This window comes from Canis lupus, chromosome 23 (genome assembly GCF_003254725.2).
Source record: "Canis lupus dingo isolate Sandy chromosome 23, ASM325472v2, whole genome shotgun sequence".
Classification (NCBI taxonomy): Eukaryota; Metazoa; Chordata; class Mammalia; order Carnivora; family Canidae; genus Canis; species Canis lupus.
Genome location: NC_064265.1, coordinates 50,170,921 through 50,198,785, shown reverse-complemented (window position 1 = coordinate 50,198,785; position 27,865 = coordinate 50,170,921). Strand labels below are relative to the sequence as shown.

Sequence of the window (27,865 nt, the reverse complement as noted above, 5' to 3'; positions counted from 1 at the left end):
TCCCAGGTCACACCCTAAGCTGAAGGCAGATGCTCAACTGCTGAGCCGCCCAGGTGGCCCTCTATCTTTAAATTTTTTTTTCTTCAGTTACTAAGTTACTTTTAATTTTTTTAAACCAATTTTATTTTATTTTTCATTTTAAGTAGGCTCCATGCCCAGTGTGGCGCCGGAACTCACGTCCTTGAGACCAAGAGCCGCATGCTCTACCTCCTGAGCCAGCCGGGTGCCCTGCGAGTGGCATTGCTAAGGGCACGGATATTCGTATAGAAAACACTCAGGCTAATGACTGAGGAAGCCCTGAGAGTCCGGGGAGCTCTAGGGACCTGCTTCGTGATCAGATAGAGGCCTTTCAGCTGTCGAGAGTTCTTCATGTTTATTGTTAAGGATGTTTCAGTAGATGTTAACTTTATCAAAGTCAACAATAGAAATATTTTTCTGAGTTGCTTTTTGGATTTAGCCACCTTCAGTCTTTCGTATCTATTTTTTATTATTTTTTACTTTCTCTTTTTGTTAATGCATCTGTGAAAGGTTTTTGTTTTTAAGCTGTTGTAAACTTTTTCCAAACAATGATGGAGGTCAGTCTTACACCCCCAAAAAAGTACAGCTACTTCTTCCTCCATTAAAAACCTAGATTTGCAGGGAAACAAAAAGGTTTTTGAGAGAGATACACTGAGAGCCAGGAAACCTGGGTTCTACTATAAACTCTATTATGAGTTGACGCTCTTGGATTGTTATCTGACCTCTTTATGCTCGGTTTCCACAACTGGAAAGGTTTACCCTCTTACAAGGATAGTCTGAGAACCAGTATATGTGGAAGTACTTCAGGTTTTTAAAAATGTCTCTGAAGGGGCACCTGGGTGACAGGTTAAGCATCTGCCTTCGGCTTAGGTCATGATCCTGGGGTCCTAGGATGGAGCCCCGAATCTGGCTCCCTGCTCAGCGGGGAGTCTGCTTCTCCCTCTGCCTTTGTGTGCTCTCTCTCAAATAAATCGTAAAAAAAAAAAAAGTCTGAAAGAATGTAAGACAACATGCTTAGCTATAACTGATTAAGAGTCATCTGTATCCACTTATCTTTGTGTAGATTAAAGGAAATGAATAAAAATGCTTAGCTCAATGCTTGGCACATAGTAGGTTCTCGGTAAAAAACTGCAATTTTCAGTGCTTCCCTTTCTTATTCACTCTTTTTGCCTTTATCTTTTTATATCTTAAGATGCTTTTAGCTTTTCCTTGCTAACTTATTTAAGCTTGGTTCAGAACATTCTGCAATTTTCAGAAGGAAGACCACAATTAATATTCTAGGATAATTATATTTTGTGATAATGCCAAGCTAGAAATAGGCATGTCACCATGCTTTAGGAGATATTTATATTATATTAGAGAACAAACTAGCTAATAGGTCAACTGTAACAAGCAGAAAGAGTGGCAGACCTAGAACCTTGAGACAGTTCTGATTAGCGAAGCACATAGTGGTCCCAGCAAGTTGATTACAGGGTTGGTGGTTCAGGCTTAATGTGAGCTGCTCCCCTGCTAACTTTGTACTGACGGAGGCAAGAGGCTGTGTCAGACTTCTTCGGGGCCTTTGCCATGTCTGAATTTTAAAAATGCCAATATTCTCTCTCCTTTGACATTATCATTTGTGATTCTAATGTTATCACACGTTGTCTCAAGTTTTTAAAAACAGACATGTACTTCAAACATCCCTCCTTATGTTAATAAGGAGGGATGTTTGAAGTACTCTCCAATAAATTAATAATTGAGATGTTCTAAATGGAAGTAATTTTTGTCAATGATGCCAAATATCTCTATGCTTCAGAGAAGAATTTAAACTGTAAGACTCAGTGGCTAGTTGATCTCTGTGAAGACACCAGCCTTGAGCCGGAGTGATAGAGGCCTGCTTGGCTGAGCATCTGCTTCCCAACCCTCCCTCTCACCCCTCACCCCTCACCCCCACACCGTATACAACATCGATCCACCTGGAGCCCTACTCAGCTAGGCTGGTTTGCCCCAATTGTTGAAAAGTAAACAAACAAACCATCCTCTTGAAAAGAGATTTTACATTTCATCAGTTTCAAAGGAGGAATGAAATGCCTTCTTTACCATAAGAATAAAAGCATAGGGATTTGAGCCCTGTAAATCTGACCCAGGCACCCCCGGGGCAGTTTCCCCCAGCCCCCCCAGACAGATTATGAATGCCTGGTTGATGCCTGGCCAGGAGCAGAGCCTCCCCGGGGCCTGGGGGAGCCTGCCTGAGGACACTGGGCTGGCCAAGGCCACGCGCTGCCTGGGCCAGGAAGCCACAGGCTGCTGCAGAACTGTTCTGTCCAATCTTCCATCCTCTCCCATCCCCAGAACTCTTTTTTCTAGAAGTGGGGGAAAATACCTTCAGCGAAGCTCTAGAACTTTCAGGCACTCCATTTCCATATTTTCCTGAGATGATTCCACAGGCAAGTGGAGACCATGTCATTGCTCCAACTCCTACAGAAGGAAAAAACTGAATAAGTTGCTAGTGCAAACTGAGATCAAAAGCGTGGGAGTGTTTAAAAGAGAACTTGTTAGTTATGGGAAAACAGCTAGTCAGATAAGTTAATACCAGCATACATCTTTCCATTAAAATTTGGTTATTTTTATAAACCAACTGAACTTGTACTGTAGGTTATAGGGGGCAGGCCTTGTTTTCAGGCCAAACAAGCCTGAAAACGTGGCTCACTCATAATTTGCTGATGTCCAAAATTGTTGCTTCTCTTTATTCTCAGAGACAAACACTGACTTGCACAGGAGAATGCTTCAGTGCTTCACTTGTCCACGGAGTGCCTATATAGTGCCTGGTACATAGCAGCACAGTGCCGACTGCATAGTAAACACAGCAAGTGCCAGCAATTATAACGGTTGGGATTGCTGTTCAATTTTTTATTCTTTTTTTTTCTTTTTTTCCTTACCGTTTTCCTGCCTTTTTTTTTTTTTTTTTTTTTTTTTTTTAAGAAAGTTATCTCTGGACATTATTGTGATACATAGGCTGAAAATGTGGCTCATTCATGTTTTTTGGATGTACAAAAATTCTTATGTATATGTTATTTCTTTCCTTTCTTTGAAATTGTTACATCTACCCCCACACACATGTAGTGCTAGGCTTGTCAGGCATTCTTGAACTCCCCATATCTAACTTAATTTCAGGCACAGAGTAGAAGATACAGATGTATCTATCCATAATTTTTTTTTTTTTTTAGTAAGGCAGTTATAATTTAGTCAAAGATGCATGCTTTGGTTAGAGAAGTACCCAATGAAAAAAATGGGTTTCTTCATTGTTTCTGCCCTTCTTTCTGTATGCATTTTTTGAACACTTACTGAGTACAGTTTATATACCAGTCACAATTTACAACTGCTTGGATTTCATCAGTAATACTCTATAGACTACCCCCATAGGCACATCTGATTCTTTTACAGTCTCTGAAATGAATAGTCCTCACAATTTCTATGTTAATTAGGAACATTAAGGAAAGCATTTCAGTAACACTTTTTTCCAGATCACTGATACTCTTATTGTTAAAAATAATCAGTAAATTTGATTGTGAAGATTACCTATTTTATGGTAGAGCTCTGGTAACTGAACCTCCACTTTCTCTCTCTGAAAAAGATGGTACTCAGCTTGTTCACAGACCGGTGGGATCATATTGAACTGCCTTGCTACAGAATAGGCTTCCTAGGGAGAAATAAGATTGCAACTGAATTTATACCCATGAGAAATAAGGCTGCTCTGTGATCCGTATGCATGAGAAAACTTCGTTTTAGGAAAATCAATACAAACCAAGATGCCAAATAATAAACAAAGTTATGACCATCAATTCACTAAGAACAATATCAAATGTGGGAAATCCTTATTATTCTTTGGGAGGGTCTGGATTGAGTGAAGTCCAGGGCAAATTAGTCAAAGTGTGAATCATAATAGTCCATGGCAATACCCATAATTTAGGTTCCTAAAGAAATAAAACTCAAACTAACATATAAAAATGATGAGTCATTAGCATGTTAGCAGTAGAGTCCTTTAATACAGTTTTTAAAAAAGGAAGCCAGGTTGTTTTGTTCACGTATCTCCTTAGCTGGGAAGTCCACTGTATCCTCTTGCCCCTGAAGAACATGCTAGACTATGATTCCTGCTAGAGACCAACACCTTCCCTGTTGCATTCTGAGCTGATGAGATCCAGCCCCCTATCCATCTCTGGAATGACAGAATGATCATAGCAGTCTAATGTCATGGTGATTGTTAGGAAAATTTACAAAAGGTCTTGTAATTTACATTTAGCGCCTGAAAAATAGTTAAGTATTTAATGGCCATTTAAAAATAGAAATGAAATTACCATGATCTCCATGGCGCTCCACCGCGAGGTCCCCCAATACATGGCCATTCCTTGGTTTATCACATGTGTCATGGCTCGAACAATTTCTAAGGAAGGCCAAACAGCATTTCATTAGTCTCTCTACTTTTCAGACATATGTAATCTTTGTCTTTTTTTTTCCTGTCCAAACTTTGAAGTTTAATGCCATTATTTGTTTTATTAATGTAATTACTTTGACAGTGGTAACATGATGGTGTAACATGAAATATTGATGGTTTGGAGGCTGCTGGTACTTTTGGGTAAACCAGCTTTCCATTTTCAGTTTGCAGCAATACTACTAAATTATCTTAAAGACATAATGGTCATTTAAGTTCTTCCTTTACTTTTATTACTTCATGGTTGCTGCCCTGATAAAAGAACGTATGATTAACCTTTCTCAAAATCTGGGTACCTTACTCATCAAAGTGAGAAGTAAGAGGAAGCATTTATTTTGACTTTGTAGACTGTAAGGTCATTGAAGATAGAAGGCCTGTCTTTGTGTGTTGGATTTGCAGAGCCGGGCCTCACACAGGGTGTCTGTGCAATAGAGATGACTCAACAACAATATGTTTAGCAGAAAGATAAACATATTAAATGCTGTACAAACAGCTGAGCCACAGCGGCTCCCAGCCCACAATGGCACACCCTGTCCTTGACCATTTCAAACTAAATTTTATTCTGAGACATCCATGTAATGCAGTTCACCAAGGCCTGCTTTATGGCCCCACGGAGTTTGCTCATCAGCTTCTTTCAGCTTGACATCACATTTCCTAAACAGGAGAATGAATCCTTTCTACAGGGAGCTGGAGTTGAGCTAATCCTCTTGGCACCAGCTAGATGTGATACAAAACCAGACAGCATGGAGAGTCTCAAGTTCAATGGCATGAAAAGTCAGAGGCATGGCTGGGTTTCTTCCACAAAGTGGCTCAAACACCCAGCATGCCAGGTCATTTGATATTTTCAAGGAGTTGCAGGGCTCAGACTTCTCTGTGTCCTACTAATGCCTGTAGGGTACATGTCCTTCAGAAAAATCAAATCCTTTTCTCAAAGTTGAGTCGAGGTGGATGTATTCTTATTTTACTTCTCACTGGCAAGCACTATCTACATTGGTAGGGGACATGATGTGGAGCAAGACAGCCAGGGTTAGGGACTTGGCTTCCTTGCTTGTTTGGCTGTTAAATTGCCCTCTGGTATCTTTGTTTGGAAGATGGGAATGCCTTTATTCACCATTGTCTACTCAACAGAGGTAGAATTTGGCTTATAAGAAAAATATTTTTCTTTCTTGAAGAAAAACTCCCAAATATCAGGTTATTACCCAGCAACTAAAGCTCCTTTCCCTTTATAAAGCAAATGAGATACAAAAAAGTTCTATAAAGTTCTATGAAACATTTTCTCTATTCCACAACTAGAAACGAGTGCCTATGGCGGACATTTCTGGAAGTAGAAAGCCATTATTTACACCTCTTCCTGGGAAACTTGGGTGGCTCAGTCAGTTAAGTGTCTCCCTTCAGCTCAGGTTGTGATCCCAGGGTCCTGAAAAATCAAGCCCCACATCTAGCTCCCTGCTCAGTGGGGAGCCTGCTTCTCCTTCTCCCTCTGTCTGCCGCTCCCCCTGCTTGTGCTCTTGCTCTCTGATAAACAAATAAATAAATAAAAACCAATAACCCTCTTCCCCGAAGCATTTGCTCCCATTCGCTCTGCTTGGACCCATCCTCCATGGTTGCACCAGCCCCCTCCCTTTCATACCCTATCTCATTCAGAGCTCAGGGGCTCATTCCATCAGCACTGTTTATTAAGTGTCGGCAGCGCTAGGTGGTGGGGATTATTGTGGTGAATCAAACATGTTGGTAAAAGCTGATGAGGTGAACAGAATAAATTGAACCCAAGATATGATACAAAACCAGAGCCAATGCTTCTGCGAAGAGGGTACTGATGGGTCTATTAGCTGTATTAAGATCCACAGCAGCGGATGAGACCATGTAAGGGGAGCCTGCGGAGGGGACAGAAAAGGTTCTATAAGGCAGCGCAGGAGTCAGAGGCCATTGCAGGGTTCTGGTTCTTCAGCAGCAGAGGAGCAGGAAGGAATCCAGGGCATGGGATGTTTCAGAATCAAGAGCAGAGAGTTCCTCAAGAAGGAGCCGTGCCCACAGAGTGGAACACTGTGAGCACTCAGAGGGTACAAAACCGTGTCCGCTGGCTCCGGCGCACATCCGGGAGGTCCTGCAGTCCATGAGAGCCATCCCATCGTCAGCGTTCTGCGATGGGAACACAGCCAGGCGGGAGCAGATGGAAGAAAGGGGCGCGGGGGGGGGGGGGGGGCAGGGGAGGACAGGCTTTAGATGCAACCTCAGCAGACTCTTTCCAAGTTTGGAAGTGAATGGAGCAGAGAAATGGTGCAGTAGCTGAGCAGGTACCTGGGTCAAAGGAGAGTCTTACTTTAAAGCTGGGAGATGTAAAATTAAGCCTGTATGCCCCTGAGAGTGATTTGAAAAGAGGGAGTTGCTGATGATCCTGGCTGGGGCTGGGGCAGGAGGGGGACGGAGACCTGATGAAGGGAGATGGAGGACGGGCGCAGAGGAGGCCGCATCCACATGGCAGGACTCCGGAAGGTTTGCTGAACTCCTCGTGGGAAGACACGGGAGCTCCCACTTGATGAGTTCTATTCTCATCAAGTGAAGAAGTCAAGTGAAGAAGAGGTCGGTGTGAGAAGGACAAGGTGAGAACGAACGGTTCTGAGTACGGACGGACCGCTGCTAGACTCTCCGAGGCCCCAAATACTTTAGTTGGTGATAATCTCTTGCTCCCTGATTGGTTGTGCTTCTGGCTCTGCTGAGAAGGGTTTGGCTGAATGAAGAAAAAAACTCTAGTAGTTCTTACCCCTGGACGAGGCTGTCGCACTGAATGAAGGGGAAAATGGTTGGAACACTGAGGGGCTGCAGTTGGAGACTCATGTTGCCACAGATTAAAAATTAATGAATGCTAAATGTGTTTGTTTTAATCTAAGAACCCCCCCCCCCCCCCAGCTGTTTAGCTATGCAGCAGGAAATTGCCGTACTGATGGCTCTGGTGGGCTTCTATACGATTCTACTATTAAAGGACACAAGAGGGCAGCATTGTTGAAAGAAAAAAAAAAATCAATGGGGTCTAGCGGGTTTTACTTCTGTCTCATGGAAATACCGTTTAAAAGCATTGTGCGGGGATCCCTGGGTGGCGCAGCGGTTTAGCGCGATTCTGGAGACTCGGGATCGAATCCCACGTCGGGCTCCCTGCATGGAGCCTGCTTGTCCCTCTCCCTGTGTCTCTGCCTCTCTCTCTCTCTCTGTGTGACTATCATGAATGAATACATAAAATCTTAAAAAAAAAAAAAAAGCATCGTGGATTCCAGGTGGGAAAAAGGTGTTAGGAAGATTACTGTGTGCCTCGCATACACCTGTCTTTGGGAAAAGACCTGCAGGCAAACATGATTAAATCTGGCAACCCAGGTCTGAATATGACCCCTAGTTTTCCGGGAAGCCTCAGCACCAGTGCTGCCCTACTGGGACTGTACATGGAAACACCTGCGAGCTTTACAAACGACACTATCTGACCTCCACTAAAGTTCTTTTTAAAAAATTTTTAAAAAGATTTTATTTATTTATTCGTAGACACACAGCGAGAGAGAGAGGCAGAGACCCAGGCAGAGGGGGAAGCAGGCTCCACGCAGGGAGCTGGACGTGGGACTCGATCCTGGGACTCCAGGATCACACCCCGGGCTGCAGGCAGCGCCAAACCGCTAGGCCACCGGGGCTGCCCTCCACTGAAGTTCTATTACACCAGAATCTCTAGGTGAAGCCCCATCATCAATACTTTAAAAACTCATTCCAGGCAATTCTAGAGAGCAGCCAGGGTTTAGAACCACTGCGTGCATCTATGCCAATCCTTGTGAAGTGTAGCCCCTGGAGCAGCAGCAGCAGCAGCAGCACCTGGAAACTTGTCAGAAATGCAAATTCCAGGGTCTAACTCTAGACCCACTGAATTTCAAATTCTGGGGGTTGGTGGGGCCCAGCGGTGTTTGAAGCAGTCCTCCAAGAACTTCTGGTGTGTTCTGAGAACCACTGCTTTGTACCATTCCCAAGGAGGCCATTTCAGGGTGTATAAACTTCTTCCCTACATTTCCTCTGCTCTCTCCCCCGAAAGCTTCATGCTGTAACTCAGCCTTTAATTATTTGCTTTAGTGCACATGCGAACAGTCACTATGCATGCGTGCGTACATGCACGTGCACTCACATGTAGACACACACTTTGGTATAAAGTGAAATCCCCCGAGGAATTTGATGAAAAGGCAGAGGTCAAGATCCTAGCCTACTGCAGTGAGCCTTGGCCTCTGTGTTATTTTCTTTAGCTCTAAAATCCCAAAGTTTGAGAAACACTTTCCAAACTATTAAAAAACTTCATTAACTTTTCCCTATGTGCTCCTTTTTGGGTTGAAATAATCATTATTCTGTGACCAACAGGCCACCAGAAGCTCTTTCTCCCCGTATTCTTAGCACACAGCTGGCCTTCTATAAATGCTTCAAGTCAATTGCGTTCCTGTAAGGATTCCATTCTCTCATTTGCAAAGTGAGGACAATATTGATCCTGTGGATTTTTCAAAGCTTGACATGAGATTAAGTGTGCATATCAATTTGTGAATCTAAAACTGTAACCCAAATTGAGTAAGCAGCAAGCAGGATGTGGTCCTAGCTGTTTCTTTTCAAATAGGCTCAGATTCTAAGTTACAAAAAAGAAAAGAAGTTGACATTCTTCTTTAGTGACAGAGGCCATCTTTGTTTTCAAATATGCATTTTTATGTTAAAGGACTTAATAAAACTGTTTATTTTGACTGCAAAAAAATCTGTTGATAAACGTGTTTATTTTCTTAATTGGCCCTCTTACAAAAGATAGTTGCTGACATTAAACTGTTTTTCATGGGAAATGTTCCTTTGAGCTTTGAAAGTTGTAAGCAAATAGTTATACTGCATGAACAGTAAACAATAAGAACTACAGATAAAAATATGCAGAAATCAGTGTTTTGATAAAATAAAATGGACCTAATCTGGCCATAGTGACACAGAATGATAAAAACAAAAGAAACCTTACAGATATATTCCAGTGTAATTTCCTCTTATGCTAGAGGAGGAAACAGGCTACAAGTTCATGGTTTTAAGGTATAATTAAAAATCTGAATATTAACAATTATAGATATTTCAAATATGCTTACAAAATGTGGAGAGTGAAATACACAAAATAATAATCACACAATAAGGTGGGACTGTATGAAATTTTGTTCTCTTGTTTTCCAAGTTTCCTGTAAATTCCTATAAATATGTTACAGTTTTATAATACAAAAAGGAAAAAAAAGAAAAAATTCCCTATCAAGCAAAGGTATCATTTTAAAAACACAAACATTTGTAGATTAATTCACAAATATTTTTAACCAAATGAAATTGCCATTTTTAGAGTTCAGAAATGCCTGACTCTTGGCAATGCCCTTCACGTGGTTCATGCTAGTGGATCCTTCCTTTTTTCAGAGGAGAGGACCACGGTGGAGGCTGAGACACAGGTAAAATGTAGGCACTTGGTTTCATCCAAGGAATGACAGAGACTAATAATAATAATAAAAGGTCTACACTTGGGCACAACTTTTACTCCAACCCAGCTGTTTATTTAGCTTCCATTGTTTATTTGCTTATGCAACTTAAGAAGTTTGTAGTGGTGGGTTTATAATGGAGCCTCTTTGTGGCCTAGAGGTTTCTCCTTGCTTTATCAATCCTTTATCCTGGCTGTGGAGAATCCTCTCTCGGTGCTCAGCTGCGTGTCTGGGACAGAGAACTATCCTCTCTCACCGGAGTGCAAATTTGTACCTCTAAGTGAGTACACCATGTTTAGCCTGAAAGCTTTGCTGAGAGTTGAGGAACGCCCGCCTTCCTTTGCCTCACAGAGCACACACCAGGATTCGGGAGACACTGGTTTTTGTGCCATCACTGTCACGACCTTGGGAACATCCCTCGAGCTTGCTGGATCTCCGTTTCCTCAATACAAGTGAGCAGACCCATATTAATTGGGCACCTAGGTAATCTTTCTAAAAACAGTTTTGGTGGATAGTATCTCAACCCTCATTTCATTGGTGAAGAAGCTGAGGCTCAGAGTCACGTGGGCAAGTTCTCAGCAGAGAGTCTCTAAGGCCACTTCTAGCTTTGAAGCTCTGGAAGGCGTTGCATATTGTGCGCTGTGGGAGAAGGTGGGTTGTGGACAGAAAAACAACAGGGCGTTTACTTAATCCCACGGTGTGTGTGTGAACACGAAATGCCTTGTGTGTGGTTATAGCCATCCGTTTGCATTGAACACATGATGACCACAGCTCATGATGTATATGAATGACTTGGGAAATGTAAGCTATCTCTTTGCTTCCTTGAAGAAAGACTTCAAATTTGATGATTCTTCGAAAAAAAAGGGGGGGGGGTGCAAAAAACAGATTGTGTCTGCACCTGACCTGTTGAAGCTCAGAGAAAAAGTGATCTTCACAAGATAGTTTACAAAGAATAAGATTTCTGGATGAGGACATAGGCCAAAATGATCAGAAGAGACTCGATTCAAGAGACTAGGAAGCCATACAGGGACTGAGCCACATGAGTAAACTTCAAAGTAAGCTTTTTCAAAACTCTGACCCCAGAATGGAGTTGTGTATCTCCAAGGATGGTGCACTGTCCTCACCCTGCAGCTACCCTGTCCCTAAGGGCACTGGTCTGAGGAGCCTTTCTGCTTTGCTACACGCTGCATTTTCTGGACCCAAGGCACTTTGAACTGAGCCTCTGAGATTGCCCAGATGTGATTTCTGAACCTTACTCTGAAACGGGGAGTAAGTTTTTGAATGGGGACACTTTTAGTCTTTGACCTGAAGTCCAAAGGTCCTAAATAAAAACAGTAGTTATTCCTAAGTTCCAGACTGAGTCATTGGACCACTTACGTGGACAAGGTTCGGCCCTTTTGGCCTAACCCCCACCTTGAAAAAATAAATGAGTTGAGGTGGAGGCTGAGAGAGAATGTAATTGGATTTGAGTTCGGTGGCATTTCCCTACCTTCCCCTCGACCTTTTCACCTCATCTCAGACTGAAAAACACTCCAGAACCAAAAAATTCCATTTGCAGAACTTGCAAATAAGAGCAGCTCTCTGAAGTAAGAGCCTTAAGTTGCCGTGACTCTTCCCTAACGGACAGATGCTGCTGTCCTGGGGACACAGCTCATTTCTTATCAGCCCCCCCCAGGGAGAGCGGGGAGGCTATGTGACACTCTATACTTGGACTTCTTCCTCCGCCAGACATGTGCTCTTTAACCCTCGCCAAAGCGCAGTTGGTCATTTTACACTTCCGGAAGACTGGCCAAGCAACTTGCCTAAGGCGATGACATAGCTGTCTTATCTTTCCATCCTGCTCCATCCTCACTGTTTCCCTGTAATCCTCCAATCTGTCCACTCCTGCCTGCTGATACTCTCCAAGAAATAATTATGCAGAATACAGATCATAAAAAAAAAAAATCACACCTCTTCCTTCAATGTACTCTAAATGTGGCCCCACTATTTTCTACTAAACTATCAGTTTGTAATACCTATTTGGTTAATACTAAATAGTAGGAAAGAGATTTCTAATGAAAAGGAGATAGCGTTTACAATGAGTACAGTGTAGTACTGTTCCTTTCTAAGGTTTTTTAAATTTTTAAAAAAGATTTTAGTGGGGATCCCTGGGTGGCTCAGCGGTTTAGCACCTGCCTTTGGCCCAGGGCATGTTCCTGGAGTCCTGGGATCGAGTCCCATGTCAGGCTCCCTGCATGGAGCCTGCTTCTCCCTCTGCCTATGTCTCTGTCTGTCTCTCTCTGTCTTTCATTAATAAATAAATAAAATCTTTAAAAAAATAAATAAAAAGATTTTAGTTTAGAGAGTATGTGTGGGGGAGGCAGAGAGAGAAGGAGAGAGAATCTCAAGCAGACTGCACTGACTGAGCATGGAGCCCAACCCAGGGCCCAACCCCACAACCCTGAGATCATGACCTCGGCTGCAATCAGGAGTTGGACGCCTTACCAACTGAGCCACTCAGGGGCCCCATCGCTGCTCTTGTACATGTCAAATTCTATAGTTTTTGTGAACAGTGAAATGAATTCTAATTCACTTAAAAATACTAAAAATAAGAGTAATCTCGTTGCCTTAAATTTTGTCTGGAGCAAGGCAAAGCACAGATTTAAACAAATAAATATAAGTGAGCTGAAATTCCAGGGCTGTGCAAATTTCCTAGATATGTAACTTATAATCTTCATCTGTGAAGCTAAAAGGTATATCATCAGTGGATTGCAGGAAACTGGTCTTGTAAGGTAGCATCCTGGGGTTTCCTCTGACAATGTTATTAGTCTTTAGTATATGTGCTGCCGAAGTGAGCACATGTTATTAGTCTTAAAAAAAAAAAAAAGGAGTTTTTATAGATTTGGGTCTTCTGATGTGGGATCTCTCTCTGATAAAAATGAAGACATTAAAATTATAAGAAAGATTTTCTTTCTTTCTGCTATAAACTTTTAAAGTTTTGCTCTTATCAACTAAGTCCCACAGGTTTTATCCTAGAACATGGCTGTCTTTGTTTGGGTTGTTAAAACAAAAATACCATACGTGGCTTAAACAACATTCATTGCTCACAGTCTGAGGCTGGGAAGGACAGGATCAAGCTCTGACAGATTCAGTGTCTGCTATTTCACTGTCTGGTCTGTACACAGACATCTGTTTGCTGTGTCCTCACAGGTGTGAGGGAGATTGCTAGGATCTCTTTTATAAGGACACTAATCCCATTCATGAGGACTGCACCTCATGACCTAATTACCTACCACAGGCCCTACCTCCTAATACCACCACACTAGCAATCAGGTTTCAACATATGACTTTCAAGGTGACACAAACCTTAGTTTATAGCAAAGGCCAAGATAATTTTGACCTAGAAAATTCTTGAAGTGTTATAGCTGTTTGTCATCACTGCCATAGATGACATGTCTACGAACCCTGACTTTGAATAGGCCGTTTTCTTCCCAGTGAATGTAACAGAATGAACGATCTACAAAATGTACGCAGAAACAAATAAGGAAATTAACTTGCCATGTAGATTTGATAGAACCGACTCATTCTAATTTTAAGTTAGCTAAGGGAAACTTTTCCTATATATCAGGAATAATTATGGTAGAAGGTGATTCTGGTGGAGGACAATAAAACCTAATCAGTAACACCCAGAAAGATAAGACAGGTGTTATAGAGACCGCCCCCCATTTAACCATAATATATAAAAAAGATCTAAAGATGGTATCTTTGAGAATGATTATCTTTGTATTTTGTAAACCTTTTGATCTTTAGGTTGCAGTTTCTCTTACTGAGAAATGACATAACTAGCTTTTGGCATATCAGGTTTGGGTTTTTTTTATATAAAGTTATTAAAAACTCAATGGTAAGTTCTTAGATTATAAAAGAGATTTATTGACTCTTGTCACTGGAAGTGTAGAGGTCATATATCTTCAGAATCGACTGTTCCAACAAGTCACTGAGGACCAACTTTTTTCTAACCCTGCTATTCCCATGCTGGTTTCCTCTGTGCATTAAGGTAGCTCTCAGTATCTATGGCCGTGTGCTTCCTTGTCCATGCTCTGCAGGATCCTTTGGCCTCAACGTTCTGACTCCTGAGATTCACTCCGCTTAGGCTGCTTTAGTCACATCAACCAGCAACCCTGGCCAAGGGTAAAAAAGGGACTAACTGGCTTACCATGACCCAGAGCCCACACTGGAACTGAGGACCCGGAAGGGGAGAGGAAGTGGCTTGTGTGTCACTTGGTGGTGTGGGGGCAGGGTCATTACCCACAGGAAAACTTGGGTGTCTGAGAAGACAGAGATGACCACTCAGCAGACAACCCACAATTTCCACCATGCTCAGACTGGGTCTGGTCGGGTACAATGAGAACAGAAGGACAGGAAGAAGGCTCACTCTGCTGAGGACTTACTATGCGCTGGGCTCCGTCCTGGGGGTTTGAGTTCTACTGTAGCCCTGTGAGGTAGTATTACTACATTTCTGTGTTATAGTGGAAGAAACTGAGGCTCAGAAAGATGAAAAACTTGGTAAAGCCAGGTTTGCACTCTTTCTCCAAAGCCAGCCTCACCCACTGATTCTCATACTCGAAAAAACAAAGACAAATATCTCTTTCCTTTTGTCCTCCTCCAATATTTATGTATTTCACGCTCATTATTTTGGTTTCGCTATTTGAAGCACACAGAGTGTTAATAACTCTATCAACTGAGGAATCAGCCCTTAGGCATGTCAAAAGCAAATGTGTTATCAAAACACTAAGGAATAGTTTTCCAAATGTTCATTGAGATACTAAAAAATAAACATAACTAAACCCCACCCATCCTACATGGCGCCTAATATTTCTGTATCCCTTGTTAGTGGAAGTTATGTTTATACCAGGGAGCATCTGCCACTGCACCATAGATACCGGGACTCAAGCCTTGAATTTCTGATCTTTTCAACTCTGGAATGTCATCCTCATTGGCCAGACAGACAGATGTGGAATCCTGACATGTAGCTTCTTATTCTATTATCCTGTCTGGAGCGTCTGATTTATACAACTGTCTGTCTGTGTTAACAGCTTCTTGGGACAGGCTTTTAACTTTATTTTAAAAGGAATTCTATCTTGTGGATGTAAGAATAAAGCAAGCAACTTGGCAGAGGATTGGTAAGAGTAAAAAAATATTTACCCTAATGAGATTTTCTACTGGCAAATCTAGTTTTTTGCTGTAACAGGAAGCAATCTTTATTGCTTCTTTCAAAGTGTAGAGCTGGCCTTACTTCCTGGTTCTGCCATGGGAGACAGCTGAAAGAAGATGCTATCTTAATCTTAGTGATATTAAACCCGCTATTCCAACAGCAGATGCAGCTCACTGGCAGCCCCACATCCATGCTGGCTCTGCAGCACTCATCTATATTTGTCAGGTATCTGGTGACTAACTGAAGGCAACTAACTAAAAGGCAACTTTTAAACTTGATATGGTGGAGTGGAATGGTTTTCTTGGCTTTTCAACAGTGAACTACCTGGTAAAGAGGGAATACTAACTCTGTTCATGTTTGAAATGAGACACCTGCTGCTCCAGATGTTAAAATATGAGGCAGGCCCACTGGTGGCTGGGTCACTTTTGCTGCAAGAGCCATTTAGGAGGAGGCCAGTCTGTCCCCGTGGGTCTGTCCTGGGATGCTCACGTTCTTTATCTTGTATCCAGTTCACTGTTCCACATATCGCCTGTCTGTATCTGGAGCCCTTAATCTCTTTCTTTGGGGCTTTCCTTCCCATTTTTTAACCTTGTTCCCCATTCCCCACACAAAGATGGCTGTTTTCATTTACTTTATTAGAATCTTTTGCTACGAAAGGATTTACCAAGGTTTTTCAAGGGAAGACAATGCTTCTTAAACATTTCTACCACATGAGCCACTAAAGTGGACATAAAAGCACATGTTATTTAGATGGATTTGGCTTTAGTGTAAAAATGTATGGAAATGGCTATCCTACACCATAATAAAGCATTTGCTTTACAACAATAATAACCTTTTTTTCTTTATGCATCTTCGAGTAAACTGACATGGGAAGAAGATGTTTCATGCTTACTCTGTGCTTGTGCCACTCCCCTCACCCTCCCATATCCACCGTTTCCACACAGAGCACACTTCCTTATGCTTCAGGGGAAAAGGGTGCCTGTTGTAAGGCAAAGAGGGGCAAGAATGAGGTCAGTGACTGAAAAGGTATAATGAATTGTCCCTCTTGGGATTTGGTCCTTAATTAGACACAAAACTAACCTGACCTAATCCTTTTTGCCCTGAACTTTTATAGATTTCCATGCCACATTCTGTGAGGCTCCCTCACATACATATCAGGGTCTTCTGTTTTCTAGAGTATTAAGAATGACAATTCACATGAAGTTAGCACTTTTAATGCACCTGGCCTTGTTCTAAACACTAGATATATTAACTCACTTAATCATAACCACAGTCTCACAGAAAAGGTCTATGATTGTGATTCTTATTTTGCACATGAAAAAACAGGGCCACAAGGAAGGTGAGTAAATTGCTCAAGCATACCCAGCTAGTAAGTGAAAGCAAGCCATCTGCCTCTAGTCTGTTCTTCAGCACAGAACATTTCAGTGTTTTAGAAATTGGCAGACTTGTACCAGCAGAGTGGACCAGGAAGTCTTGATAGAGCATGACAGGTGACACTAAAGGGATGAGATGCTAACTGCAGAACTCCTGTTGGAGCCAACAGGAACCATTTGGTTTCCTGGGATCACTCACTTCCTCTGGGGGCCTGCCCAGTGTGCATACATGAACGCATGGTGCTTCTCTGGGACATAGATAGCAACGTGGACTGTTTCTCTTCCCTACTTGGCCTTCACTGCCTTGCAACTTTAACATGGGAACCTCTTTCAACAGGACAGACAGAGAACAATGGAGAAAGAGATCAGTTCCCGAGTTGTTCTTCACTCATGAACTACCACCTTTAACATAAGGCAGGAAAAAGTAAGTGCAAAATAGAGGAAGTAGTACCATGATGTATGCGTCAGAAAGGAGGGGTGTTTAATTCCGATTAAGGGGATCAGGATATCTTCCTTGGGAATAATATATCAGGCTAAGGAAATAATAAGCAGTGCTTCTTGAAACTAAAAGCAGTGATTTCAAAAATATTTTTGCTTTTCAACCAGTTAAAAAGATACATACTCTCCTTCTTCTCCCTCTTCCTCTGCTCCTCCCTCACTGTGCTCTCTCACTCTCTCTCAAATAAATTTATTTTTTAAAAGATTTTATTTATTTATTCATGAAGACATACAGAGAGAGGCAGAGACACAGGCAGAGGGAGAAGCAGGCTCCCTGTAGGGAGCCTGATGTGAGAGTTGATCCCAGGACCCGGAATCATGCCCTGAGCAGAAGGCAAGGCACTCAACCACTGAGCCAACCACGTGACCCTGAAAAAAAATCTTAAAAAAAAAAAAAGTAATGGCATCTAGACCCTGGCTACAACATACCGTGCTCCATTAAAAGGACCAGGGCTCCTTGGAGAAATGGCTGATTATAGCTTGTGCTGGGAAAGCAAAAAAGTCCTCAAAAATAAAAGATGGAGACATGCAATGACAACACAGAAGACATTCAAAGATAGTTCAAATGGATATGTTGGGGATAGTTGTGGTAACAAAATAAATGATAATAGTAATGATTTATAAATCATAGAATAAAATCAGAATCTATGAGACCATATTGATATAAATATTTGAATAAATTAATTGAATAACTATTCAACAATTGAATAAATAAATACAAGGGGAGAAGGGAAAGCTCTTCCTTACAGTAGAATGCCAACCAAAAAATGAAGTATGATGGAAATAGGAAATAACCATTTGGCAAACACCATAGTACTTGTTTCAGGTGAGAATCATTGTGGAATGCTAAAATTAAGTAGGTAAAAGTGTGATGAGAAAGAAGATATTTGAACAGTTTCTAAGTATTTCCCCCAAACATACTCATTGGGTATATGCCATATATACTCAGTGTCATATAATACAGGACATACTAAAGGAAAAATAGTAACTTTACAGAGGAAAAACCTGGTAGACATCACCTTAACCAAGTGATCAAAGTTAATAGTATCAGTAACTGGAAATATAAATATTATGCGCCATCCCCCATCCTCCAATATGAAGCACCAAAGAGGACGCAACATCGTTTCTGTGGTATTCTTGCCCAAAATGCCTAATGTGAATTTAATCACTAGCAATCATCTGAAAAATGTCAATTGAGGGACACTGTACAAAAGAACCGGTTAACATTTTCTAAACAGTCAAAATTTCATGGAACTCTAACTCTGAAACTAATAATACATTATATGTTAATTAGTTGAATTTAAATTTAAAAAACAACATAAAAGATAAACTGTCAAAATTATGAAAGACAAAGAAAGGCCAAGGAACTGATCCAACTTAAAGGAGACCAAACACACATGAAGACGAGCTGCAGTGTGTGATCTCGAAGCAGATGCGGACCAGAAGAGAATATTAGTGAGATAATCAGAGAAATACAAATACGATCTGTAGATTATTATTATTATTGTGTCAATGTTAATTGCTAGATTTTAATAATAGTACAATGGTTATGTAAGATGTTAACATTTGAAGGAATCCAGGTGGGGGTTATATAGGAATATTTTGTACTATTTTTACTACTTTTTAATTAAAAAAAATTTTTTTTAATTTTTTTAAAGATTTTGAGAGTGAGAGTGAGAGCTCTATGGGCGGGTGGGGGAGGGGCAGGGGAGAAGCAAACTCCCCACTAAGCAGTGAGTCCCACGTGGTGCTCGATCCCAGGGTCCCTGGATCACCGTCTGAGCCAAAAGTAGACACCTAACTGGACTGAGCCATCCAGGTGCCCTTATTTGTACTACTTTTTAATGTTTGAAATCGTACTAGTGGATAGTTTAAAATAGAAAAATATATACAATACATAGAAACTTTAATAGACAAAAACAGGAAATGTTTTCTTCCCCGCCTGCAGTAGATTATACAGCACACCCTGCTTTAAAGGTCTCAAGGGCAGGACGCTGCCTTAGCAGAGCTTGTTTAGGAAGCGGCAGGTAGGTCTCTGGGCTGGCGGGTTTCTGGAGGGGTGCAGTGAGAGAGGAGTTGGCTTCTGATCGTGGGACCTGGGGTAGGAAACCTTGATTGTGTTTCTAAACCCCAAGGGCTGCGCCTGGACTTTGATGGCCATGAGATCATAGTTAATACTGACAACTCCATAACACTGGCATTTTTATCTCCTTGCATGTGTGTCTAGAGTCACTGACTGAATCCTCAGCTTTGTCACAGTAGCACATGCACATCATTAAAGGTCAATGCCTAAAAGGCTTATCACCAAAAGCAGCAGACCTTGGACTCGCTGCGTGCAGCCCAGACGTAACACTTCCAATGCATGTTGTTTATTCTAGTATCGATCTCTACGTTTCTCAGCAATATTTCTGCATTATGCTCTTGGTCCAGTTTTTTTAGGCATTATCTGTTGGCCTTCCCTGGAGGTGAGAGTTTTAGCTCCACTCACATACCTTTCTATCTTCACCATCTTCCCAGTGTGTTTACATCTTGGTTTAGGGTTAAGTTCATATTCTGTGTTTTCATTCTAATGACGGACATACTTAGTGTCCACTGCTGAGCAAAGCAGTTTACAGTGATTATCTTTCCTTCCTTCTCTTGACTTTTCACTTCTTTAGTTGACAATTTCTCCATTAACAGTCCTATTTGGAGCTTTACTGAATCTTCCCATACTTTGTGCGACTGCCACGCAGTACAGTTTTCCACATGGTCAAGCTTGTGAGAAATGCAGATCCTTTTTTCTTTTTCCTGGCAATGTCCCACCCAGAGCCTGCCACCCTCCTGCTACAGGCTACACTGCTTGCTCTGTGCCATAGCACAGCTGTCGCACTGGCACTTCTCTTCCTGTCACCCTGGAAGTTCCCTTCGTCCTTTAAATGAGTTGGATTCCATGGCTTCCTCTTTGTGGCTTTATTCTCTCATTTGGTTGGAGCATATTTTCCAGTAGCTTTTGAGGAGTTATGTTTAGGAGACAGGAAAGTCAAAATGTTCTTATTTCCTCAGCCTTGCTTGGTAGTTTGCCCAGTCTTTTTGCCTCAAATTTTGAAGGCTTCCTCCATGGTGTTCCAGTTCTCAATTTTGCTGTTGAAAACCCCGAGGCAATCCTTATTCTCAGTTTTTCATATAAAGTGTACTCTTTCAGATTTCTGGAATATTTTAGGATATTTTTCTTTACTTTTGAGTTGTGAAATTTTGTTATGATGTTCCTTTGTGTGGGTCTTTATTCACCCATTGTCCTGGGTCCTTGGTGGGCACTTCCAATGTGGAGACTCAATGTTCTTCAAATCTGGAAACTTTCCTATATCAATTTTTTTTTATGACTACCTCTCCTCCACTTTATTTTCTCTAGATATCTTTTAGTTGAACAGATGGACTGGTGTGGCTGGACTTCCTGGACAAAACCTGAATTTTGTTATTTTTTCACTCCTATTGCCCATGCCCGCCCCCTTCTTTCTGGAATATTTCCTCAACTTTAATGTCCAACATCTTTATTGACTTTTAAAATGTTAAAGTTTTTTATTCATATCTTCTAATCTGTAAATTTTTAAAATTCTAGTTCTGTGTTGTTAATCTTTCATTCTGTTCATGTTCCACTGATGCAGCTTCTTCTCCTGTCTCACCAAATATGTTAACTATAATTTCTTTGGAATTTTCTGTATCTTTGTATTACTCTGTTTTCTTCTATTTACTTGAGCTTTTTTAAAAAAAATTCATATTGGGGCTCTCTTTGAATGTCAGCTGATTCTTGGGCTTCTGTTCATGGTTATGAGGAAAGCTCTAGAATTGTGTTTGGTTGACACTTGTCAACTAGTACAAACCACTGTGGGAACAATGAGGAGACTTGCCACTTTTTCCCACTGGGGTTTTCTTCCACAACAACATCCATATCTGTTAGATTTTTTCCTTGAAAAAAATACTCTCCAGAGAAATATTCTCATATATTCTACCTGAGGAGAGTGTAACCTGGCTATAGTACTGGAAGTAAATGAGAGGGGAGAGGTATGGGGTCTAACTTCATAATCTTTTTTTTTCTCCCTGCCTAGCCCCACCTGCCTTTGAGTCTGGTATTTCTTAGACTACAACCCCTCAACCAACTGCTTCAGTCTATGTGCCTTTTGCTTTCTTCATTAGAGGGGAAAGGCAGGACCCTGCCTGTAGACCTCGGCACACAGAGTTTTCACAGTTCTGTTCTTTTGAACAACTATCTTGCTTCCAGCTCCCGCCTCACCCGTCTTCTTCTGTGACCTTGCTGTGCTAATGCTCTAACCATTCTGAAGTTGTACAGCAGAGATTAATTTGCTTCTCACCTATATACACTTTTTGTAAATTTTCCCTCAGTTCTGCTAATTCATTTATGATTACTCTATCCTTTCTCCACTTTCATATATAAGGGTCTGGCTTTCTAGTTGTCTGCTACTTTTATCAGAAAGGAAATTTCTAGTTTTATTCCCTGTCCTGTATGTTATTTATTGGGTAATTTTTTTTTAAGAGAAAGGGGCAGAAATATTTTACTGTGTCATCCTAAACCAAGAGATTTCTCTCATTGTTTTCCAAATGAAACAGACTCAGAGATTAGGTGGCTTTCACTCCCTTACCGACTCCCTATTTCACCAAAACTGCTCTCATCAAGGTAACCGATGATCTTTGTACCATTAACACCAATGGACAATTCCCAGTCCTCATCTGATATGACCCATCAGTAGCAGTGATACAGTTGATCACATTTTCCTCCTTGATATATTTTTTGTTTGTTTATTTAGGGCTCAGTTCTTGGTCTTTTCTTTCTATGTCCTTTTCCTGCCATTTCTTTCTACTTTTATTGCCTGTATGATTTACCAATTCTCAATGCTTTAAATATCTTTAACATGCAGACAACTCCCACATTTACAACTCCATCCCGGGCCTGACTCCTGAGTTTCAGATTCAGTGTCCAACTGTCCACTCAACATTTCCATGTGGATGCTAAGGGACATCTCAAACTCAAGTCCCCTGGTCTTCCCCCAAAAACCAGCTCCACCTATAGTATTCCTCCTATTAGTCAATGGCAGCTTCTAGCAGCTTCTATCCTTCTGGTGACTTAGGCCTAACACCTTGGAGTCATTCTCCACTCCTCTTTCTACATCCAACACATCAGAACTCTGCTGGCTCTGTGTTCATTATTTATGCAACTCTACACTTCCACAGCTCGCACCTTCATCTGAGCCATTAATCTCTCACCTAGGTTGCTAAGTTATTTCCTAGAATGTCTCTCTGCTCCTACATGTGCCCCTTTATAATTCACTCTAATTCCAAGCCAGAGGGAACCTACAGAATTGTAAGCCAGGTCATGGCACTTCTTTGTCCAAAATTCAGAAGGCTGCCAAACATCTCTATAATCTCTCTAAACTCTTCCTATGCTCTTCCTTCTCATTCTCTGCAGTCACATTGATGTCCATGATGTTCCTCAAATACAACAAGCTTCTCCCATCTCAGGGTCTTTGTACCAGAAACAGTGTTCTTATCTCCCTCTTAATTACTCATTTACTCCTTCAGGTCTTTTCTGGCATCTTACCTTCTCAGGGACCACTTTCAACTCCCCGAGCATCCCCACCCTCACTTTTCTGCTCTACCTTTTCCTTTTCCCACAACACTCAATTACCGTTTTGTTTTTTTTTTTTTTTACTCAATCACCTTCTAATTTAATTTTTAATTTTTTAATTAAAAAATCTATTTTTTTGTTTCACTGTTTATTCCTTCTCTTTCCTGTTAAATCAAATGTGTCCCACAAGGGTGGGAATCTTTGTCTATTTTGTTCTCTTGTATATCCCAGGCACCAAGAACAACGCCTAGTGTACAGAAGGCACTCAATAATATTAATAGAATATAAATAAATGAATGTGATCGGCTTTAGACTTTTTTTTTTGTATACCATGTTGGCCACCCTAAGTGCTATAAGATGGGCCACCCTAAGTGCTATAAGATGACATTTAAAATGCATCCTGTAGGTTTTTGGAGAAAGGATCTTGCAATATTTGTCCTGGGCTTGGGAAGAGAGTAGGGAAATGGATGCGAGAACAAAATTTCACCAGTTTTTTCCTTCCCCAGGTTTTCTTTTTGGTTTCCATACCTCCCTTTTTGGTTTTTCTTAAGCTTTGTGTGAGTTCTTATATAAGTTTGTTTTTTTCTCTTATCTTACTAGATGAAAACACTCATTTCTAAGTGGCAATTAGGTTCATTCCATTACCAGATATATTTCCAGTTTCCATGTTAATGATACAACACTTTCCTTCTTTCTCCAAGTAAAAGAGAGTTCTGTGAATGCTAAATTACTTTCTTTCCCTTTCTTTTGTTTCCCAGTTGCCATCCATTTCATCCAGTAGCCATATAGAAAACAAACAAATTTTCTCTATATAAGTAAATTCTGGCTTGACTGTACTAGGGTTCCAAAAGTTGTTTAAAAGTATCTCATATAATTACCATTAATTTTGTATGATTGGCTTCATTGAAGCTAGTCACAACACAAGCTCATTTTTCAGAATTTAAAATAGAGTAAAACCTAACATAGGGATGCATTTAGAAAGGATGGATAAATTCCAAACTGCAGAGGCTGAGTATTTGTAGCTTATAATCTTTATCAGTATTTGAACATTAACAATTACTTGCCAAAGTAGAAATGAACTTTCAAGTCTTTGGATTCCTGGGAAGATTTTGTAGGGAAGGGCCCTGGTGGAATATGGGAGATGTCTCTGCATCATGGATTCATGTTATACAAATGGCCAAATGCTCCACAAATGTAATTTGTGGAGACTGTGAATTATATGCAAACAAGGTTTTCTTAAGCTTCTAATTATAACTGAATATAATGGTATTTTCTCATAAAGCAAACAAATTTGTTTTCTGAAACTAATAAGAGTTAATTTTTTCATGTATAATTTAAGTCAGATTGATTTAAAATTAGGTATTTAAACATTTGTAACTAGTATGTGGAACAAGCATGACTCATAATAATGAGTAGGCAGGGATCCTCAATAGATGCTAAAACCAGGTTTTAGAGGACCTGGTTATTCATGTGGTCTTACAGAATCACAAACCCAGATTACTTATTAATTACCAAGTCAAAGGAGTACTGTATCATGGTGGGAAAAACTGGCAGATATCACCTCAATGAAGTGATCAACCTTAACATGACCCATAATGGGCACAGTGACACTCCTGGGTCCTCTGAGGAAAATACTGAGAATTCAACATCACATACATAGTCTTCTTGTCAAAAATGCTTCATCTAATCAGAGAAAAATGATCAGATAATCCAGACTGAGAAACATTCTCCAAAACAACTGGTTTGGAGTTTTAAAAATGTCAATGTTATCAAAGAGAAAAAAAATGGTGGGGGAACTGCTTTAGACCAAAAGAGATTAAAAAGCCATGAAGCTAAATACAATGTGGGATTCTGAATTGAATCATGGATCCAGGTAGAGGAGGAGAAGACAGCAGCAGAGGAGGAGGACCCTAGGCTTGTCTCATCCCATAAATACAACTAGATAAAGATATCATCCAAATACCACAGAAATCTGTCTGAAGACCGGCAAACTCTACAACTAAAGATAGGGAAGAGGCCACACTGAAGAAGGTAGGATGTGTGGAGATGCAGCTCGAGAGAAATGGATGGTGGCTGCTGTGATGTGGAGGGAGCCATCGTGACAGACAAAGATGGAAGACGGACTAATACACAGGGGAATGCACAGGGAAAACAAATCCCCATAGCAACTGGCTTGGAAAGTGAGAGGGCCTGAATTTTGGGAGTTCTTGAAACCATCAGGGCTTAAAGCCTAGAGCTTTAAAAGGCAGTGTGCTTGGCTCTGGGAGAGCTTGGAGGACATTGGGGGCTGCTTTTAGAGAAAAGGCAGGGCAAATAGCCCACAGACATAGAGCATGAAAACAGTGATCTGAAGAGCAACTGGGGCACACAGAAGGAAGACTATTTGCTCATCTTGGAGCATGTCCCAGAGAGGCAATATTCATGGAGAGACCCCTCCAAGAACAAAGGAACTGGCAAGGTGCCACTTCCTTCCCCTGCCCTTCAGCACAAGCACAGGACCACCTGTGGAAACCAGTGTAGTGCTGATAATCGCTACCTAACTTGCTTACATCAAGTGCTGCTCCCCAACACCTATGCTCTGGGAGAACTGCCCTTCTCAGTCACACTTGCCTCAATCCCACCAGTGGACCCCCTACCCCAAAAGACCATCCCAAACCCTTGCCAACACCTCTCTTAACCCAGTTTTGTGAGACTTTGGTTCTAGTGGCAGCAACAGGTCTTATTTCACAAGCAGACTAGAGAACACCTAGTTAAAACACACCACATTCAGGCCAGGGACCAAACACTGCCCACAACAGGCAAGGAGAACCTCTGCGGACAACTGGCCTGAAAGATAAAGCAGCCAGGACAAAACAGCAGAGTGTACACAGCACTCATTGGAAACACCCTCAGAAGTACCACCAGGCCCTGGGGAACAGGGGATAATATACTGCAGGGCACTACAGGACCTCTTATTCATAAAGCCATTACCCTCAAGAACAGGAGATGTAGCTGACTTTCCTAACACAAAAACAGGCACAGAGACTTACACAAAATAAGAAGACAGAGGAATTTGTCCCAAATGAAAGAATTGGGCAGGGGCAGCCCCGGTGGCGCAGCGGTTTAGCGCCGCCTGCAGCTCAGGGAGTGATCCTGGAGACCCTGGATCGAGTCCCACGTCGGGCTCCCTGCATGGAGCCTGCTCCTCCCTCTGCCTGTGTCTCTGCCTCTCTCTCTCTCTCTAGCTGTGTCTCTATGAATAAATAAATAAATAAAATCTTAAAAAAAAAAGAATTGGGCAGGGCCACAGCTGGACATCTAAGTGAAACAGACATAAGTAACATGTCTAATGGAGAATTTAAAGCAGTGTTCATAAGACTACTTAGTGGCCTGGAGAAAAGAGTGGAGGACATCAGTGAGACCATTAACACAGAGATAAGGAATAATATAGCAGAGACAAAAGGCTCAATAAACAAAATGAGAAACATGCTTGATAGAATGAGTCGTAGGATGGAAGAATCAGAGGAACAAATTGATAACCTAGATGACAGACTAATGGAAAGTAATCCAGCTAAACAAAAGAGAAAAAAATATGCAAAACAAGAACAAACTCAGGGAATTCACTGACTCCACAAATGTAGTAACATCGCATTACAGCAGTCTCAGAAGAAGAGAGAGGAAAGGGGGCAGAGAATTTATGTGAAGAAATGATCAGCTAAAAACTTCTGTTCTTGGGAAGGACAGATATCCAGATCCAAAGAGCACAACAGAGAACCCCTAGCAAAATCAACAAAAACAGAGCCACACCAATATATTCTGTAATTAAAATGACAAAACATAGTGATAAAGGAAAAAATTAGTAAAAGCAGCAAGACAAAAGAAGACAGTTATATACAAAAGAAACCCCATAAGGCTATCAGTGTACTTTTAAGCAGAAATTTTCCAAGCCAGAAGGGAGTGGGATGATATATTCCAAGTGGTGAATGGGAAAAACCTGTAGCCAAGAACAATCTATCCCTCAAGGCTAACATTCAGAATAGAAGGAGAGATAAAGAGTTTCCCAAACAAAAACTAAGAGTTTACAACCACTAAACTAGCCCTGTAAGAAATATTAAAGGGGACTCTTGGAGTCAAAAGGAAAGAACAAAAATGACAGTATAAAGATAAAAGGCACAAAAGCAGTGAAAGTTAATATTTCTGTAAAAAATCAGTCAAGGAGGGGCACCTGGGTGGCTCAGTGGTTGAGCATCTGCCGTCAGCTCAGGTTGTGATCCCAGGGTCCTGGGATCGAGTCCCACATCAGGTTCCCTGCAGGGAGCCTGCTTCTCCCTCGAACCATGTCTCTGCCTCTTTCTGTGTCTCCCATGAATAAATAAATAAAATCTTTTAAAAAATCAGCCAAGGAATTAATAAAATAAAAGGATGTAAAAGATGACACCATATACCTAAAACATGGGAAGGAGAGAAGTAAAGAATAGGTTAAAACATAAATAACCATCAACATAATATAGACTGCTATATGCAGATGATGTTATATATAAACCTAATGGTAACCACAAATAAAAAACTACTAATAAATATGCAAAGAATAAAGAGAAAGAAACCCAAATATATCACTAAAGAAAAGCAGCAAACCATGAAAGAAGAAAATAAGAAAGGATCAGAGAAAATCTTCAGAAACAACCACAAAACAATTAATAAAATGGCAATAAATACATATTTAACAATAATTACTTTGAATGCAAATGGACCAAATGCTCCCATCAAAAGATACAGGGTGACAGAATGGATTAAAAAAAACATGACCCATCTACTTGCTGCCTATAAGAGATTCATTTTAGACAAAAAGACATTTGCAGGTTCAAAGTGAGATGAAGAAACATTTATTATGCAAATGGCAGTCAAAAGAAAGCAGGTATAGATAGCAATACTTATATTGGACAAAGTAGACTTTATTTTTTTTTTAAATATTTTTAAATTTATTTATTCATGAGAGAGAGAGAGAGAGGCAGAGACACAGGCAGAGGGAGAAGCAGGTTCCCTACAGGGAGCCCAACGTGGGACTTGATCCTGGGTCTCCAGGATCACGTCCTGAACCACAGGCAGACACTCAACCACTGAGTCACCCAGGCATCCCTATATTGGACAAAGTAGACTTTAAAACAAAAAGTGTAACAAGAGACAAAGAAGGACACTATATAATCATAAAAGAGACAATCCAATTAAAAG

General features: G+C 41.0%; 1 protein-coding gene across 4 annotated transcripts in view; it reads right to left on the bottom strand.

Annotated features, from left to right (window-relative positions):
- KCNAB1 (potassium voltage-gated channel subfamily A regulatory beta subunit 1) overlaps positions 1-27,865 on the bottom strand; it is a 359,570-nt gene that overhangs the window by 14,265 nt on the left and 317,440 nt on the right. For all 4 annotated transcript variants that reach the window (XM_025436028.3, XM_025436029.3, XM_049099888.1 and 1 more), the window contains 3 exons: positions 4,353-4,438; positions 3,577-3,697; positions 2,381-2,475 (listed from right to left, as the gene is read on the bottom strand). In XM_025436028.3, the coding sequence (XP_025291813.1) occupies positions 2,381-2,475; positions 3,577-3,697; positions 4,353-4,438 (302 nt within the window). The remainder of the gene's footprint in view (positions 1-2,380; positions 2,476-3,576; positions 3,698-4,352; positions 4,439-27,865) is intronic.